The sequence below is a fragment of the Urocitellus parryii genome, chromosome 9 (genome assembly GCF_045843805.1).
Source record: "Urocitellus parryii isolate mUroPar1 chromosome 9, mUroPar1.hap1, whole genome shotgun sequence".
Taxonomy (NCBI): Eukaryota; Metazoa; Chordata; class Mammalia; order Rodentia; family Sciuridae; genus Urocitellus; species Urocitellus parryii.
Window position 1 is genome coordinate 1,683,177 of NC_135539.1, and position 19,321 is coordinate 1,702,497.

Genomic DNA, 19,321 nt, shown 5'->3' on the forward strand with positions numbered 1-19,321 from the left:
GGGCACTACAAGAAGTAGCTCTTTTCCCAGAGCTTTCTGATACTGCTCTTGCCAGGAGGTTTGTGGAGAATTGACATTTTGTGTCATGGTCAGACTTCTGCACCGTGAACAATGTTGTTTGCTTCGGTTGAAGGCATGCTTTCATCTGTGGACAACACAATTCTTTTAATTACTCATAGTTTGCTTTCTGCTTGGGCTGCTACATAACTCAGAGCCTCATTTGTGATTCTCCTTCAGCAGTTGTAGGAGCATACAGCCTGAAAGTGTTTACCGACTTCCCCTAAAGCCTCAGACACTGTTCCACCTCGGGATTTGTTTAACTCCAATTGCTTCATCCATATGTTTAAACCTCATTGTGTTCCATCTTGTGTAAGCTCCTGGGTTATTTGGGGAACTGAGGGAGGTATTTCTAACTCACAGGGAACACTCATTGGAAGTTGACCTACGGCAGCTGCAGTTCTGAACAGTCCACCTGCCTTATCTCATCTAACTCTGATAACAACCGTAGACGTGGCTATCGTAATTTCTATCTGCAATCAAGGAAAAAAGCATGAGGAGATTAAACAGGGGGTCTGGGTCTGTCTTGTGCCATAACCCGTGCTCTGGATCATCAGTGTGACCTTCCTGGAGCACCACGATTAGACTCTTTCTAACGGCCCACGATCATACAAAAACTGGTGCTAATTTTTGTCCATATTTTAACTTTAAAATGTCTCTTTTTTCTCTTTGAGAGCTTTAATACTGTTTTAAAAGGGGCATTATTTCTCCTTCCCATGGGACGAGGGATGGGAAAATGCATTCCTTATATGGAGAACAGAGCCACAGACACAGAGTCCCTCCCGTGCGGACAGGGAAGGAGCAGGAGCTCTCACAACCTGAACCCTGTGGTCTCACTTGGTCCTGCCTCAGCCCTCCTGTCCCTTGTGTGGAGGAGCACTCTGAGGCCCATCCACACGTCTCCGCATCTCAGCGGAGCCACAATGTGCTAGCCCTCTGCTTGTCCCGAGAAAGGATCGATTCCAAGAGGGTTGGGCCTGCTCGTTACAGGGTAGCAGGACCTGGAGCAGGAAAACCGGGTGCTCTTGACCACCCACGGCGCAGATTGGGTGCGTCCTTTCTTCCCACGGTTGGAACCACCTGCAGGTCTCCATGGGCCCAGGTGCCACAATGGCCACCTTGATGAAGCCGGGCCTCGGTGTCCCTTGGCCAGTTCCTGCCCCAGCAGCCGTGGGAACCTCCTGTGCCCTGGGCTAGCTTGGGCCACCCAGGGCACCTAGCCCAGGCCGAGACACTGTTCATAGCTTGTGGCCAGTGTCTGGGCCAGCCTCGAGCAGCGGCCTCTCTGGCAGCCCAGCTCCTTCCCTTGGGGAGGAAGGCAGGGGAGAGGAGAGGCTCTCGGGCTCTGCACCTTAGACCTCCCCGCTGTAGAGATGGCCCGGGCAGCCACCGCAGCCGACCACGGCCAGCAGCTCACAACAGAAGTGTACTCTGGCAGGTTCTGGAGGCCAGAAGTCCAGACTCAAGGTGTCCCCAGGCCATGCTCCCGCCAAGGACTCTGCCTTGTCCAGCTCCTGCTGGCCCCAGGTGCTCCTTGGCTTGTGGCCATCTCTCTCTGAGCTCCCTGTCCGCAGGGTCTTCCTCCTCGCAGTATCTGTTCTTCTTCCCGGGATGCCGTCGTGGGGTTCAGGGTGGATTCCATTTCTCCTCAGCCTTAGTTCTCTTCATTTGCATGTATCCATGTCCACACAGACGTATAAGATTCTATTCCATGGGACGATGTCCACTCTGAAGTGTGGGGGGTGGGTTTTCAGTTAACACCTTCCGAAGCCTTCCCACTCTGTGGGTCTGGTGCCTTCCTGTTCTCCTGGGCTGCTGGGAGGAATCCATAGTCGTCTGCACCACAGGTGGTTCAAACATTTTTCTCTTGCTCGAGTTTTGTTTTTGGTCAGGGAAGGGTTATCGGTTACATGGATGTGTGTTAAAATTTTTAAATGAATCCTCTGTGCCCCTCTGCAAGTAGTTCTCTAGGAACAAGAGCAAGAAGTAGAATTCCGAGGTCAAAATACTCATATTTTCTTAAATATTTTCTAGTCCACCGATGGATGGGTTTGCAACTCCCATTCAGAGTGCTGATGTCTGAGTGCATTTCTGGTGCCTCTTGGTGCAGAGCGTGGACTTTGGAGTGAACTGTGCCTGGCTTCGATCCTGGCCCAGGTTCCGGCCAGCTGTGTGGTCTTTGGCAAATTAAACAGTCTCTCTATTTCCCACATCTGGGAAAGCCTGTCTCCCTGGAGAATCCGACAAGACGACTCAGGAAAAGTGCCTGCATTCTGTCCGTCTGTCCGTCGTACAATAGGGCTGGACCAACACCAGGGTTTTGACAGATATTGATTCTTTTCTCCTTTTCTTTCACTTCCTTGCTTCCTGGTCTTCAGGATTCCCTGGCCCTCGGTCCTGGTGCATGACAACTTTGGCACATCAAGCCATTACGAGCAGCATGGGGGGGCTTCAAGGCTTAGCACGCTGGATTCGAATTCCCTGTCCATGAATGTCCAGCTGAACGACCCTGAACAAGTTCATCAACCCCTCAGACTGCACTCTTCCCCTTCCTAGCCCCTTCTCCTTATGGTTCCTGCCCTTAGGGGTGTGCGGGGAAGGGGAATGAGATACTCTCAGGCAGAGAGCGCAGTGTCGGGAGGCAGGAAAAAAGTCTGAGCAGATGGCAGCAGGTGGTCAGCTCAGGTCTCCGCCCTGGAGAAATATAATCCAAGGAGCCCCATGGAGGATTCACATTCCAGAAGGATCCAGACTCCTCCTCGGTCAGAACCAGAGTGTGGCATGAAGAAAGACGGGGTCTGCCTGGCGCCTATCACTCACCCTCAGATTCATGACGGTGACGTCGTCCAGCCAGCCATAGACAAGCCAGAGGCCATGCCTTCCTCCCAGCTCCCCTGACCTGGCTTCCCACCTGTGGACTTGCCCTAGGGAAGCCCGGGGTGCATCTTGGGGTGCCTTGCCTGGGTGGGTGGCAGACGGGTCTGGAATCACTCACTTGGTGGCACCAGAGATCTCTGGGCTTCAGCTTCCTTATCTAAAGTTCATGGGCAGGTTACGTAATCCTTCTGCTCTCTGGACACCGTCAGCTGGGGTGCCATGTGAGGTTTAACGGAAACAAGGCAGAGAGCCGCTGTGTCGTCTCAGTGCTTCCCACGAGGTCAGCAGGTGGGGTGCAGCCTGGTGCCCTTGTCCTGGGCACGCCCCCACACCCCACCGACTCTCGCCTCTTCCTGCCTCTGGACTCTGGCTGTGTGTCCACACGCTCCTGCCCTCCTCTCCCCTTCTGGGCCCTACTCTCTCTCCTTCTCCGTCTCTTCTCCTCCTTTGACTTCTTGTTCTCTCTCCTGGGTCTCTCTCCACCACGTCTTCCTGCCTCACCCCGTCCCCGACCCATCTGGGCCTGTTCTGCCTCCCTCATTTCCTGCCCACTCTTTCCTCTCCGTGTCGCTGTCCTACAAAATTGCTCAGGATCTTGTTTGAAAAAAATCAACCACCATTTTCCCCCAATCCGCAGTGAACATTGCCGTTGAAATCAGCAACACGAATTCAACCAGCAGCCGCTAAAAGCACACGGGGTGAAATTGGTTATTGACTAAAAATCCAGAGACAACTCGAGTCTCCTTGGCTGATTTTCTGTCTCTGCCTGGTTTGGGCCCAGGAGAATCGGACTTGGTGGAAACTCAAGATGGAGATGGCAGAAGTTAAAAATCAGTAAAATGCGTTGTGATCCAAATGCTGATCAAGGAATCAAATCTTTATGGAATTTAAGCACGAGAAGAATTGATTCCAGTAAAAATACTTTTAAAAAATTGGGAACAATTTAACTAGGCGGTGCAAGACCTTGATCTGGGAATTCAGTTGGCTTAATGCAGGGAGCTCTTGGAAAAGCCCCCTTTGTGAAAACTACTCGATGTTGGCGTGATTCTGCTTTTCAAGCTCCCACTCACAAACTCAGAGTCAGACTCTGATTGGAGGTCACTTTCTTCAAGGCGGATTGAGACCATGCTGTGTGTGATGGTAGATGAGTCTCTGTGCAGGTTGAGGGTCTCCCCACGGAGACAGTTTCCAAGGCTGTCATGCCTCAGTGACCCCTCCCCACAGTGACATCACCCTGAACTTCACCAGGATCCACAACAGCAAAACACCCTTGTGTTCATTTCAGTCCGTGCCACAGCCAGCCCTGCGGGAGAGGTACAGATGAGAAGACTGCAGACCAGAGAGGTCCTGTGGACTGGGCCTCGTTGACCGGGCTGGCACAGGTAGACCTGGACTCCCTGCCCGCTCCACAGTTGCCCAAGTGGGTTGGCTGGCCTGGATAATCTAGTTCTCTTCCTAGCAAGGCTTTGACATGACCTAAAAACAAATGCATTCAGTTATCATCAAAGAGATGTTTCATTTTCCACCACACTTGAGACTAGACCTCCACACCACACACACACACACACACACACACGCACGCGCACACACACGCGCACACAATCGTGTGCACTCTGGTTTCATTAATTCTTCAGAACAAGTCAATGTCTTGTTAAAGGCTTCTTGAATGTTAATGAATGAATAATTAACTTTAACTATATAATTAGCCTTTAAATGTGCCGAGCCCCCCAGAGAGGATCTGGAAACACGCATAAGGAGATGATGAGCTAAAACCGGAAACTTTTGATTAGGAAATGTCAGGCCTCTTGACAATACGAGTCCCTGTCCCTGAAGAGGACACGTCTTGATGCTGGGACCTGGTCTTCCCTGGTGCGTGGAAATTCAGGTTTACCAACAGGCAGTCTTGGGGCAGGAGTGGACTCTCAAGGGCATCCTCAGGTCAGGAGGGACTTGTGCCTGTTAAGTAACAAGGTCAGACACGCAGACTAAGGAAGCGGTAGCAGCTCTTCAGAGCTCAGAAACTCCTGCAGGAGAGCACCAGGTTCAGGCAGCAGGAGGCCACGTGACACCCCTCCTGGCTTTGCTTCTTTGCAAATTTCCAGACACGAGGTCTCATTTCCCCCTCTCACTCTGAATTACCGTCATCTCTAATCACGGGGCATCCTTGAGGACCGCTGATGACAGAGGGTGACGGCGCCCACACAGCCTGTGTGATGTCTGCCGGGGACCCGGGTGTCACGCAGCTCGGCATCCCTGTGCTGCAGTAGGGCCCCTTCCCTTGAGTTGGGAAGTAGGGGCTGTTTTCTGTGTCACTGAGGCTGGGCCAGAGGGTTGGCCTTCGGGGTGGCGGTAGAGACGCGGTGCTGACTGCAGGGTGCCGGGTAGGAGCCCTGTCCCATCCCAGGCAGACCCTGGCCCTTGAGCCTCCTCCTGCCCAGTGGGAGGGACACTTACCCGGGAAGGCAGAAGAAGATGACTTACTCACCCCTAAAAACAGCAGGACACGTCCATCAGAGAACGGAAACTGGGCTCCCTCACCCGCCAGCTCCCCCCCTTCCCAGGCTGCTGGGTTCTGAAGGCCGGGCCCTCCGGTGCTGGCCTTGGGTCTGGGTTTCTCTTAGCCCTGCCGCCAGTTACCACGCTGCTGCCTGGTATGTCACTCTGTCTCTGCCAGCCACAGCTCAAGTCCCCAACAGCTTTAGGTCCACATGGGGCTTCGGTTTCTGGTGGCCTTTCCCCCGTCCCGCCCTCTGCCTTCAACAAGAAACTACAGCACTCATGCCCAGGGTCCCCTGGAGCCTGGGGTGGGGTGGGCTGGGGACAAGGGGGGGCACTGCGGAGGTAGCGCCAGACCCTCTGGGCTGTGCGTCTGTTGGGAGAGAAGCTGAGCCACCGCCGACTCCTGGCTCCGCCCCTTGATGGACAGCTGCCACCTGCATCTGAACTTCCTGCGCAGTCCACACAGCTGCCTCCCTCTCTTCCACAGTCCTGTGGGTGACATGACCTGGTCATCGTGTCACCTTTGTGGCTTTTGGCACCTGCTAAGTCCAAATTCTGCTTTTAATGCTTCGAGGCTGTTGAGTGCTCTTGATGCTGAATGCCTCAGTTTCCCCATCAGACAGTCAGGAGAGTGGAGGTGGGAGAGTGCACGCCCCCTGTGCACTTAGAAGGAATACACAGAGTGTCGTGATTCTGTGACGCGTTGGGGACTGGATCGATGACATCAGATCCGTGAATCTGTGAGCCCTTTGCTGTGAACTCGGATTCGATTGGACACAGGTGTGCCTTTCAAGCGCTGGTTGTGTCCCGCCGCGGCCCGCGCACTTGACTTACACAACCTCACTCGGAGGCCCCGCTGCCCTCTGAGGGCAGAGATTGTCAGCTTCCTTTTGCAGAAAGAACGCGGCTCAGACGAGCAGCTGCCTCCACCCAAGTCTCTGCCTTACAAAGCGCTCTTTCTAGAGCGTCAGCAGTTTTCAATTTGCCTTTTTAACAACAGGAACAATTTTTTCCAACTGGAAACAGATCAAAAGTAAACCTTTTGGGTCAAGAACAAGGAGGGGGACCTCGAGTCCTGCTCCCCCGCTGCCCCTGCCTGCCGTGCCCCTGCCGTGCCCCTGCCGTGCCCCGGCCGTACCTGGCCATTTCTGTCAGAATCCAAATGAGTGAAATTCAGCAAAATTAGAAACTCAGTTTCTCAGCAGCACTTACCACATTCCAAAGGCTCGTTTCCCACTTTGGGGAGTGGAGATGCCGAGCATTCCCAACAATGGCTCAGGCTCCAAGGGCCAGTGCTGTCCAGGAGGGCTTGGTTGGGCAGTTTGGAAATGTCCCTAATGGACTCCAAGCCGACCGAGAACTTTGCTCATAGGACAACTAGGAAAATGATACTATCTGCCCAGTGGGTGGGTTGAGGCCTCAGGAGGATGGCACGTGCACTCCTGCTTCAGGAAGACTTCCAAGTCCCAGCAAACCCTCTTATCTCGAGTCCTCAAAAACTCCGCGTCAACACACACACGCACCACAGACCACATGCGCGTGTGCAGGGAACACCTCTCCGCACCGCGCCGACTGCCCCACACGGGGGAGGCCCGGCTGAGACCTGAAGGCCTACCTGCCAACCCTAGGGGCGTCTAACGGCAGGTTCAGCTGGTATTTTTAGGGGCAGAAACAGATTTCTGCACATCAGAGCCACAGTTCATGAGGAATCTTATTCTGCTGAGCAATAAAGAGTCAGATGAGCAGAAAGAAAAAAAAATAGATTTTCTTCAGGAACAAAAATTTGCAAAAGCATGTCCCTGTCAACCCAGAGGCAGGACAATGAACTGTAAAAGTCAAGTCGATTTTGACCAAGGCCACTGCACATCGGGTACCGGGGCTGACCTGGAGGACGTCCTGTCAGGCCTGTGGCCCCAGAGAGCCACCGAGGGGCCTGCGTTGTGGCCTGACCCCTGTGGTCCTGGGGCCATGTCAGAACTAAGGTAGGCTCACCCTGAGACTGCAGGGTCCTGTGATCTGGGTGTCACTTTTCACCCAGGACTCTAGAGAGCTGGGGTCTAGACACAGTGGCCTCAGATACTTGTGTGTGTAAAACAGCCCTCTGATGGAGAAGGCCACTGTCCACGGTACAAGGAGTGCACGTGCCATCCTCCTGAGGCCTCAACCCACCCACTGGGCAGATAGTATCATTTTCCTAGTTGTCCTATGAGCAAAGTTCTCGGTCGGCTTGGAGTCCATTAGGGACATTTCCAAACTGCCCAACCAAGCCCTCCTGGACAGCACTGGCCCTTGGAGCCTGAGCCATTGTTGGGAATGCTCGGCATCTCCACTCCCCAAAGTGGGAAACGAGCCTTTGGAATGTGGTAAGTGCTGCTGAGAAACTGAGTTTCTAATTTTGCTGAATTTCACTCATTTGGATCAGGACTTCAACACCTGACTGTTTTCTGGAAGGAGGGGACACCCTATTACAGCCTCGCCAAGTCACTGCCACTAACACAGTGAGACCGTCAGGGTCCAAGCTGCCTATTAGATTGTCTCTACATTAACAGTGTGCCGAGCCCTGTGTGGTGTGCATGTGTGTGTGTGCATAAAAACCTTGGAAGACAGCCCAAAACTATGTCAGCAGAGGTCATCTTTGAGTTATAAAATCATGAGTTATGGAATTTTGCAACCTATTTACTTTGTTAATGGAAGAATTTTAATTTTAATTGTATTATTAGTACTTTTCTATATTATTTGGAGTTTTTAAATTCCTCTGTGGTAATTAATTTCTGTGACATCCTTAAAAGTAAGTATATTTATCTTGGGAGGAAAGGTTTCCATTCCTCTTTGGCCCCATCCCTTGCGGCTGCCAGAGTCCCCGGTCCTCAGTGGCTGGCTGTGCCGTGGTGCCGACCTTTCTAAACAGGCCAGCGCTCTCCCCGTGGGGAGGTGCACAGGACCGACCCTTAGAAAACCTGCCAACCTGCCTGTTTACTCACTGGGTACACAGACTCCTCGGGTCTTTATTTAGCTGCCTCTGGTAAGTTGGGGAGAGAAGGTTCTGGCTTTTATCTCTTCATTAAAAATAGATCCTTTTATGACGAGGGGATGGAACAGCGTGAGTCATCAGCTCCTGCCTGTGGGGTGCTGGCTCGGGCCTCGGGAGCGGGCCCTGGGAGGGTCCCGGCCACCCCATGACTCCTGGTCTCTTGTCATTTCAGGAAGCTGGACGCCTTCATCTACGACGCCGCTGTCTTGAATTACAAGGCCGGGAGAGACGAGGGCTGCAAGCTGGTGACCATCGGGAGCGGCTACATCTTTGCCACCACTGGCTACGGCATCGCCCTCCAGAAGGGCTCACCCTGGAAGAGGCAGATCGACCTGGCCCTGCTGCAGTTCGTGGGTGATGGTAAGACCCCGCAGAACCCCTCGCTCGGGGGACCTGAGACCTTCGCACTGGTTTCTGATCGACCTGGCAGTGGGTCTTGGGGCAAGGGGTCTGCTCCCTAGGGGTGTCTGTGAAGTGCCTCTCACGCCGTGCGTGCACCCAGGTGACTGGAGACCAATTCTAGGTAACTGTGTTTAAAAAGGGAAATCACTTTAAGGAGGCACAAGCATCTCCCCGTGAATGAGCAAGGAGCTGAGCAAACAGCTTTAGGGAAAGTCGGCACCAGGACGTCGTCGGGGCCTTGACAGGGAACCTAGAGAGCTGCTTCTCAGTGGCACAGGGTCCTTTTTGTCCTCTGGGGGACACTTGGCAACGTCTGCAGGTGGGGATTGTTTCCTACTCGCTTCTAGCAGACCGAGGCCAGGGATCAAGGGAGTTGGCCAACTCGACAGACGCCGCGTCCAGGCCCTTTCATGTCCACTTCAAAACAGAATCCTGTGACCTCACGTGTTAGCAGAGCTGGGACTGGATGCTGCTCTCAGACACATAGAACTGAGCTGCCTCCGTCCCAATTTCCAAATTCCAGAGGAAGGGTTCCCGTGATGTTTGGGTAAGAGACTCTACAGAACCCAGCACTTGTGACCAAGGGTGATTCGTGGTGAACTAACATGTGGCTCTCTCCGCATTGTCCCATGGAGGAATGAGAAGAGGCAAGCTCCAGAGAAAGCCTGGTCCCTTCACTGCCTAACACGCAAAAGCAGCGGCAGCTCCAGCCTCCCAGGCTGCAGGCCACGGGAAGCGGGGCGTTATGACCACGTGGCCCGGGGGTGGCTGTCTGCAGAAGCTCTCCCTGCTCACCGCCTGGTGATCTCACCGCATGGGCCAGGCCTGGCCTTGGAGTCCTGCCACGGGATCCGTGATTCCTTCCTGAATTGCTAACACCAAGTCAGGAAAAGTCAAGTCAACAGGAGAGGGTCAGCACCAGAAATGTGCCCAGGAGCAGGGGGCTACGAAGGCTCAGGGCAGAGGGCCGGAGCCCGCTTCAAGGACAGGGGGCGGCTCTACCTGATCACAGAATGTGCTGTGCTGCCCGAAGTTGAGAGGAGACCTGCCAACCACCCAGTCATCGTGACGTTGGTCGGACAGAGGCCGGGCCACAGGTGGGCGTGGTCTGAACGGAGTGCGAGTTCCTCCTGGCTTTTCGTCCCCTCTCTCTTCCCAGAGTTCAGCCCTGTTCTCCCCTGCCGTCAGCATTCTAAATGGGTCTGTTTTACCCTCAAGCACAACAGTCCTGATCCTCGGGATCCCTGGAGGGCCTCCTTACCTTCCCAGTCCTTGGTCCTGTTCTCGTGGGTAACCACGGCTCTGAGAAGCCTGTGTGTGGCCCTCGGGAAGCAGGTCAAGTGGAGGATTCTTGCCTCGGGCTGGGCTGGGTGGGGCAGCTCTAGGCTCTGCCCCTGGCCTGCGCGTCCGCTGTGTGACCTCTGCCCCATGCGTGTTTATTCTGGGTCACACGCTGACCCGGTGGTAGATACCGGGCGGAAGCTCTTTTTTCGGCCATGTTGGAGGCTCAGAAGGAATGCTGAATGTCACCGCAGATTTCAACTCTCTGCGCTGTCACATTCACGCCTGCCGATCTCCTCCTTTCCAAAGCAAGTCCAGTGGCCACACCCGAAGTCCAGAGATTGGACGTAGAGTCTTATGGCAGGAGATTTAGACGAGGACACTGAGGATTTGGGTCCAGTTGCTCCATCGACTGCAGGGATGCCTGACGCCTCTGCTCAGGGTGACTTGTTCAGCAGACAGGAGTCTCGGCCCCAGCAGTAAGCACCCCAGAACCCCAAACAGAACAGGGAATTGATGAATGAAGGGTCAAGCACATGAATACACATATGGATGAGGGGTTGGGGTCAGGGCGTATTTCAATTGCCAGGAAGCTTTTAAATATGCTGAGTCCTAACTCCAGCCCTGTCCACTGTGGTTGACAGTCTCATGGCATCTATGGTCAACAGCGAGGCCATTTAGGGAGGAGCACAGGTCAGTCACCACAGGCGATACTTTGCACGCGTCCCTTAGTCTTCACAAGAACCTTCCGAGGTCAGATGTGTTTCTCTCTCCCACTCTACAGAGGAGGACACTGCAGCACCGTGTTGGGGGCCCTGTGGGCTCCCTGGGTAGCACAGGGCAATGGCTTTCTTCAGAGGCCTTATTCTGGAAGGCTGTCAATTAGGCAGAACTCTTGCTTCATTTAATTTTGTAAGATGTCTATCAAAGTTGACTAATTAGACCCTTGAGATTTATAGAACTCTTTAGGAAGGGGTAATTTAGTATCTCTTTGAACCAAATCTGTACTCGTCCCATTTATTAAAACTTCTACAAAAGAGATGATCAACCTTCGCCTCAGTTTGCTCATTTTTGAATGGGCCTGTTATCAACTGTGTGAAAATGAAATGGGAGGATTTCTGTAAATAACTTAGCATAGCTCCTACAACCCAAAAGAGCTCAATAGCCATAAGTTGTCACCTTAATAGTCAGTGTTACTGTAATCACCATCACCACCACCACCACCATCACCACCATCACCACTATCATCTCTACCATCACCCCCATCACCACCATCATCACCACCATCACCACCACCACCACCATCATCACCACCATCACCACCATCACCACCATCACCACTATCATCTCTACCATCACCACCATCACCACCACTACTACCATCACCACCATCACCACCATCACCACCACCATCACCACCATCACTACCATCACCACCATCATCACCACCATCACCACCATCATCACCACCATCACCACCATCACCATCACCATCACCACCATCACCTCCATCACCATCATCACCACCACCACCACCACCATCACCACTATCATCTCTACCATCACCCCCATCACCACCATCATCACCACCATCACCACCACCACCACCATCATCACCACCATCACCATCATCACCACCATCACCTCCACCACTACCATCACCATCACCACCACCACCATCACCACTATCATCTCTATCATCACCCCCATCACCACCACCACCACCATCACCACCATCACCACCATCATCACCACCATCACCACCACCACCATCACCACCCACCACCACCACCAACATCAACACCATCACCACCATCACCATCACCATCATCATCACAATATCATCACCATCATCTTCACCACCATCAGCACCGTCCTCCGTCTCACCCCACACGCCTCCTGCCCATCAGCACCATCACTGTCCCTGCACAACTCCTGCGTTCAGCACAGCTTATTAAGTATTGCAGTGGCAAAAACAGTGCCAGTCTGTACCAGGGGACCGCCTTCCTGGTGCTGAGCAGGAAGTGCCTTCATTGCCGCCTCTTACAGATGCTTACTTAACAGAGCATCTTGGTTCCTGTCGATATTTTACGTCCTGCCTCATTGCTTTCCTGGTCATCCTGCCAGGGTTGGGAAATGTTCATCTTTCTAAAGCTTCATCCTCCGAGGCCATCTGGAGGCAAAGACAGGGCAGAGAAAATGACGTTGCTCTGGGGGGCGTCTTAAGATAATCTGCCCGGAAAGCCATGTCCAATTCTGAATGTCTCTCTAGGAGTAAATACATGAATTAACACAGCTGCATAAATATTTCACTTATCTTATGCAACTTCAGCAGGATTAATTATGCTCTAAAATTAGACCTGTAAAGAGCACGGTGCCAAGAAGTACCTAATTATTATTCATCCTTTAGAATGGAGTGTTTATCTCTTGTTATAGAGGAGCTTCAGTGGACGATTACGGCTCTAATGAGTGTCAAAAGTATAAAAAAATTTTCCTAATGAGCTGTGTAAATATAACCTTTGAGTGAGTGTTTGGTTACTGGGGGAACCTCTTGCATGAAGCCTGCCAGGCATTTCCCTAGGAAAAAGGGCAGCTGATCCCGTGCCTGCAGGGCTGCACAGTCTCCGCAAGGCCTTGCCTGCCTCCCCTGTCTGGCTGCTGGGTGCTTTCTGGAATGCAGGGGAGCATCTTGGCATCTGTGGCTCTCAGTAGTCTAGAAACAGTGCTCACAGGTACTTTTTGGCAACCATCAGCCTCCGTTCCCAGCGTTGATTGAGAAACGCATTCCTTCCCAGGCACCGATGTCCCGAGAAGGGGATGTCAGTCTTTCCTCTTTCCTTCCAGGGACTGACAGTTAGCTGGTGACGACATATAAACTTAAGATAGAAGCACATTTATACCAACATAAGTATACGAATTCCTCTGTATAAACCCAGGTAGAGGGACATCTGTGTGGCTGGACACACACATCCCTCTTTTCCTTAGTGCCCCGGGGAGCCAAGAGGGCCATTAAGCAGATATATGAGATGCACTCGGGTTTGTTCTCAAAACAGGAAATGAACAAACAGAATGAGTCATAAAGAAAAACCTAGGTAGTGAGATTAGACCAGAATAGAATGGATAGGAGCTCCTGGGGCCTCCTCCAGCCACCTCGCTTTCTACTGAGTGCCTGAAGTCTCCCTGGCATCTGAGAGTTGACACTAGGGTGACCCAAGCGAGCCGGGACTTGAAAAGCCGCATTTCTGGCTTCAAAGTGGAGGTGAGCAGGTGATCTCCAGGGCACATCTGTCTCATGAGTTCGGGGATTTTTTATGACTCTGGGACTCCAAGAGGCAGGAGGAAGATCATGGGGGTTGAAGCCTCCTGTGGGTAGGACCAGCAAGAAGCCATGGAGGGGAGCGAGACAGCACAGTTATTCAGAGTCTCTGCTCTGTGGTCCAGCGCCCGCCAAGTGCCCCGCACTTGGTGTCGGGAGAGCCTAACTCCTCCTGTGCCGTCTCTCTGCATGTCTTTCCCTCTCCATTTTGCAGAGTGGTACAATGAGGTTCAGCTTGGTTGAGCCACAGGGGAGTCTCATACACACCACCAGCAGGAAGCATGGAGATCTTAAGATAAGGATTTCATTCCGTCCGTCTGGAGGAGCCCGAGAGCCTGCTTTTCCAAGCAGCTCCCCATGATGCTGCTGGTCTAGGGGCAACACTGTGGAGAGATGAAAAAGCTGAACAAGTTCATTGGATTCCAATTCTGATCATTTCCCATGATCCTTGCTGGCTGCAGGTGACTCTAAGTAAGAACCTTGGCGCCAGCTGCTCCTCTTCCTCTTTGTAGTCTGCTCATGTTTATGGTATGGATTTAGTTTTAAACTCAAAAAATACATGACTTTTCTCTGGTATCTAGTCTCAGTTCATTGAACAAATGGAACTATACAGTCAATTATTATATTACTGTATTGTCATTAGATTTTAATAAGTTATTCACACAGTGTCTTCCATGGAACATAACATCCCATTTAGTTATATGTGGAATATTTGAAAGACATGACACATATCTCTGTATCCATAGGGTAGCAAATTCAACCAAGTTTTCCAGGATTCTCCCAGCTTTAAAACTAGTTAGTGACCTCAGGTGTGTTGTCTTTGAGCCTTATGATGGCTATCCTGTAGGAAGCATTGAAAGATGCCGCCCGAGTCATCCCAGGTGGACAGGTGCAGGGCTCCTCTGCTCCTTCTCCACTGTGACAGGACCAGCAGTGTTGGGATTCATCCAGATTGTTACTGCCCTGGACGGACCACGGTTCTGCTCTGCCCCAACAAGGACCCTTTCTGTAGTTGGCTCTGGAGCTGAGGAGGGCCACCCAGGGGATGGTGCTCACGGAGCTCGGGGTGGTGGAGCAACGCAGAAACCATCCCCTGACTCCCGGGGGCCGGTGCTGACATCCTGGGTCCGTGTTCGTTGGCTGCTGCTCCCTGGAATGTGCAGGATGGCTTTTGACAGCCAGGGACCCCGTGCTGCCAGCTGGAGTGGGGAGTGAGTGCTGTCAGGAGCCCTTTGTGTCTCTAATTAGGATTTCCATCCCTTGTTCAGGGCTGCCGGGAGAGCCGCTGTGATCCTCAGCACGACCCTCTTCCAACTTCCAGCTTAATATCTTGGGCTGGTGATTTAGTCTTGGGGCAGCCGGCAGGCCCAGCTTGGTGATTGCCCCATCCTGGAGGCTGTCTCCTTAGAGCCAGCTTGGAAATGGTCTGGGGGTGAGCTGATGAAATTCCCGACCCCTCCCCTCCCCTCTCAACTGCCTCACCTGAAATTCTACCATGTGGATTCTTTTCAGACAAGCCTAGAATCTTTGATGCCACCCCTTTAAAAATGGAATTTGTACTAATTAAAGTGATAGTGATAACAGTAGGTAGATCAGTGGAGTTCACAGGGACGGAGGAGAGGGGGAAGGAGATGGATCAAATTCTGTTATGTTCACGTATGAATGAGGCGTAACAGACCCCAGTACTATATGGAATTGCAGTGCACCAATTAAAAAAGCACAAAAAATGAGTTCAACTTCTCCTAACCCCACTTCTCCTAACCCCACTTCTCCTAACCCCACTTCTCCTAACCCCACTTCTGAAGACCCCTGGGCTAGACGCCCTTCCTGTGAACTCCCTGAGCTCTGAGCTCCTGGCATCCTGAGGCATGCAGCAAAGCAAAAGATGCAGAAGGCCCACGAGGAGGCTCTCTCGGTCCCTAGCAGCGTGATCTTGGCCACATCAACTGCTCTTGAGTATCAATTTCCTATCTCTAAATCGGAGTTGTTTGCAGATTCAATGTAAGAACAAAGAAACTTGCCCAATCAATGAGAAATTAAAAGGGAAACTTAAAAATCCCTTGAGACAATTAAAAATGCAAGTGAGACATGTCCAAAACCTAGAGGCTGCAGTCCAGGCAGTCCCTGGACGGAAGCTCCCAGGGATGAATGCCCGCTTCAGAAAAGGAGAAGGATCTCTGAGAAACCAGCCTGCCGCCTGGCCTGCATGAACATCTGTTGGTTTGCTCTGCCAGGTCTCCTGGCCACTGGGGCTGCATTCTCCTGGCCCTGGGGTGCACGCTGTTCATGACCATTCTAGTTGCCCTCCTCTCCCCCTCCCCCAAGACTCAATGGGCCTGGCACACAGTAGGCACTCAGTTAAATTCACTCAGTGGTTGGATGTCTTCCTGATGTGCAGGGTATTATTTTCTTGAGGAAGGGACATCAGGTGCCTGCAGGGAGAGTGACACGAGGAGGCAATCGCTAGATGCTGTCCCATCTGACAGTCTTCCAGAACACCCGTACGCACCCTAAGACAGAGACCAGTTCCTCCCTGCCGAGTTGATGCACTATTGTAGTCAAACAGCCCGTTTGATTCCATCTTTCCAACAGCCCTCTGGGATGGCTGGAAGTGGTGCTGTTTCCTTGGCTTTCAGAACTGGAGTGGATCACAGGTGGCCACCAAGGCCACTCACAGGGAAGTTGAAGCCCAGAGAGGGTGGACATGACCTCACCCAGGTTGACAGTCAAGAGCGGCAGTGTTGGGGCTAAACCCAGACTTCCTGCCTCCTGGACCGAGTGTGTGTCGGAGAGCACGTGAAGGGACTTGGGACACCGCTGCCCTGCTCCTCTAGGGAAGACTTGCCCTGATTTCTGTGTCCTTCACTGATGTGGTTTTGGGGGTTGAGATATCATTAGTATGACAGAGGACAACTTGAGCCGCGTCTGCAGCTGCACTTCAGTCAGATCTCCTGTCTAAGGAGCTTGAACCCCCGCTGTGCTGGGGGCTGGAGTGACCCCTGTGGTCCCAGAGCCTAAGCCCTTAGGGTTTACCTCTCTCTCTCTCCCTCTCTTTCTCTCTCTCTCTCTCTCTCTCTCTCTCTCTCTCTCTCTCTCTCTCTCTCTCTCTCTCTCCATGCAGGAACATATTCCATATATCTCATCAACAACTCTCCTTTTCCAGATTCTCTAACTGGAGACAGGCATCTCACTAAGTGTCAATCACGTAAGCCGGACTCACGGCTACTCCATTTCCGCAAGTTCAAAGCTGGCTCCTGGGCTGTAGGATTTGGTGTCTTTAATCCTGATCCTGGTAGAGAGTGTAATCCTGGCCAGGGGTTATACCTGTGGAGCCAGCGGTTAGGGGCCTGAGGAAGAAATGTGCGCTTCACCCTGCTGGGTCGTAATGAAGGAGAAAATGGCTTCCTCAGGTTAGCAAACACCCGGGGCCATGTCTAGCCACAGCCTGCTTTTCGTGGGGGGAGTTGAGAGATTGAACCTGGGGACACTTAACCCCTGAGCCACATCCCCAGTCCTTCTTTATATTTTATTTAGAGACAGGGTCTCACTGAGTTGCTCAGGGCCTTGCTAAATGGCGGAGGCTGGCTTTGAACTCGTGATCCTCCTGCCTCAGCCTCCTGAGCCTCTGGGATGACAGGCTCCACCCCCCCCCGCACCCTCCCACCTCCTGTTTTTGAAAACGAGGTTGTATTGAAAGCCAGGCCCGACAGACATTCCTTCAGGCATCATGCCCTGCCCTGGCGCAGCCTAGCTGAGCAGTCACGACAGAGGGGACAGTATTTCCTCGAGGGCCCTCTGGACTCTCTGGGGAAACACTGAGGGGACTGAAAGCCGGCGTCCTCCCCGTTCTCCTGGGGAAGAGGAGAGACCGAAGACAGAGGGGGCAGGAGGGGAGGAAGGAGGGCCAGAGAGAGATGAGGGGAGGAGAGGAATGAGAGAAGGCAGAAAATGATGGAGGACATAGAAGAAAGCAGCATCAGGAAGGAAGGAGAGAGGAAGAGTGGGGGAGGGGAGGAGAAGCCAGCTGGGGGGATGGGGGGTCTGCCGGGGCTCAGGCAGCAGCCAGCCTGGGCGGTATCCCTGAGCAGTGGACCACGTTGCAGAGGGAGCCGAGGGCATCTCCGGGGTCCAGGGTCCAACCCGGCTCCAGGTGGTGCAAGGCACAGGCCCTGCTGACTGGCCCTGCAGCAGTTTTTCCTGACCTCGGTCCCTGTGTCCTCAGATGACTCGGCAACACCCCATCGCAACCAGCAACCTCCGAGCATCTAAAGAGAGAAACGCAGAATAAGGACAGGGCGGGCTTGGGGGAAGAGGGGCGCAGAGAAGCGGAGCCTTCTGTGAGGGGTGTCTCCGGTTCTTCAAATGAGAACACTCTCCAGCCACCATCATCTCTATTTTTAATAGATATTTATAATGACGATCATGCTTCCGGAGGGCTAGCCGTGTATTATGAAACCACGGAGTCTTTAGGTGTATTAATTCTGTTTAGTCCCATACTGACTACGTGGATGAAGAGCGTCCCTGTTTATCCCTGTTTACAGATGAGGAAACTGAGGGTTAGGCAGGTTCAGGGAGGTGTGCAGGATCACCTGGCTCTGGGATCGGTGCCTGTGCTGGAGGCCGGATCTTTCTTTCAACACCAGGCAGATTGGCAGCTCCATTAGCCTTGATGCCCATGTAGACCTCCCGTAAAGGCAGCCGCTCTCATCTGGGTAAGGGCCAAGCTGTGATTTATGCAGATCCGCCAGACCCCAGATTGCAGGCTCCTTCCCCTCTTACTGATGGAGCAGTATGGGCTGTGGGTGACAACTTGGTGACAGAGGCTCAGGGTGGAGGAGAAAGTGGCCTGCACTGTGTTTCCATGTCCATGTGAAGGAGACTTGTCCAGGCCTCGGGGCCCCAGCGCCGTGGGAAAAGACCCAGCCTAATTTCTGAGATCATTCAACCCTGGCAGTTTGGGGAAAACGCAGGACCCAGAAGCAAGAGATGAGCAGGAATGAGACAAGGACAGAATGTGATTAGGGAGGCCAGATGCTTGGCTGCGACACAGGGCTGCAGATCTGCTCCCAGGTCCACAGAGACCCGTGTTGGTTCTGGAACTGCTGCTTCCCACAGAGCTCCTGGGCGCTGCCTGATCCCCAGCATTCCACCGAGGGATTGTTCCCGGGTAAACATGTTTTAGTCACACGGAGACTTCAAAGGCAGAAGTCACAGTTTGGGCTGAGGGAAGCTCCTCTGTAGACCAAGTCACCAAGGACTGGGTGCCAGCCGCAAAGCCCCCAGACTTATTGGTCCACGTTTTCATTCATTCCCCCTCTGGTCATTCATGCAACAAAGAATAACCGCGCATTGAAGGTCTTGGGGCTGGCATGTCCCCGTAATGCCATGTTCCTGCTGTCTGGCCTTCCTTGCTAAGACGCTCTGAAGTTTTTATGTGCAGTGCCATCACCTGGGGAGGCTGTGAGAATCCGCCTGATTTCCACCCCTCCTCCCCTTCCTGGGGCACTTTTTCCCATCCTCTCTGGGGATTCTAATCCACCATAAGATTGAAGAGTCAGTCTTTAGAAGAACAGCATTTTGCATTTAGAAACGTCTGATCCTCTGGTAGGTGTTAGATACAAGTGTCAGCAGCCAGCAGCCCACTCTGTGGAACCGTGGTTTTGGATCTTTGCTCCCCGTTGGGTACATGGTCCTTCTCTCGGGGCTCCTCACTGGATTTACACAGAGACCTTGGTGATCCTGAGACCTGGAGCAACGTAGGGTCTAGAACTTTCCAGCATCAGCCCATGCAGCAGCCGTAGTAGGGAGCAGGTAACATTGGGTAGAGCAGGAAAGGGAGAAGTCAACAGACCCAAGTT

General features: G+C 52.8%; 1 protein-coding gene across 1 annotated transcript in view; it reads left to right on the top strand.

Annotated features, from left to right (window-relative positions):
• Grin2a (glutamate ionotropic receptor NMDA type subunit 2A) overlaps positions 1-19,321 on the top strand; it is a 321,273-nt gene that overhangs the window by 283,019 nt on the left and 18,933 nt on the right. The window contains exon 11 of the mRNA XM_026380120.2: positions 8,637-8,824. Coding sequence (XP_026235905.2) covers positions 8,637-8,824 — 188 coding nt within the window. The remainder of the gene's footprint in view (positions 1-8,636; positions 8,825-19,321) is intronic.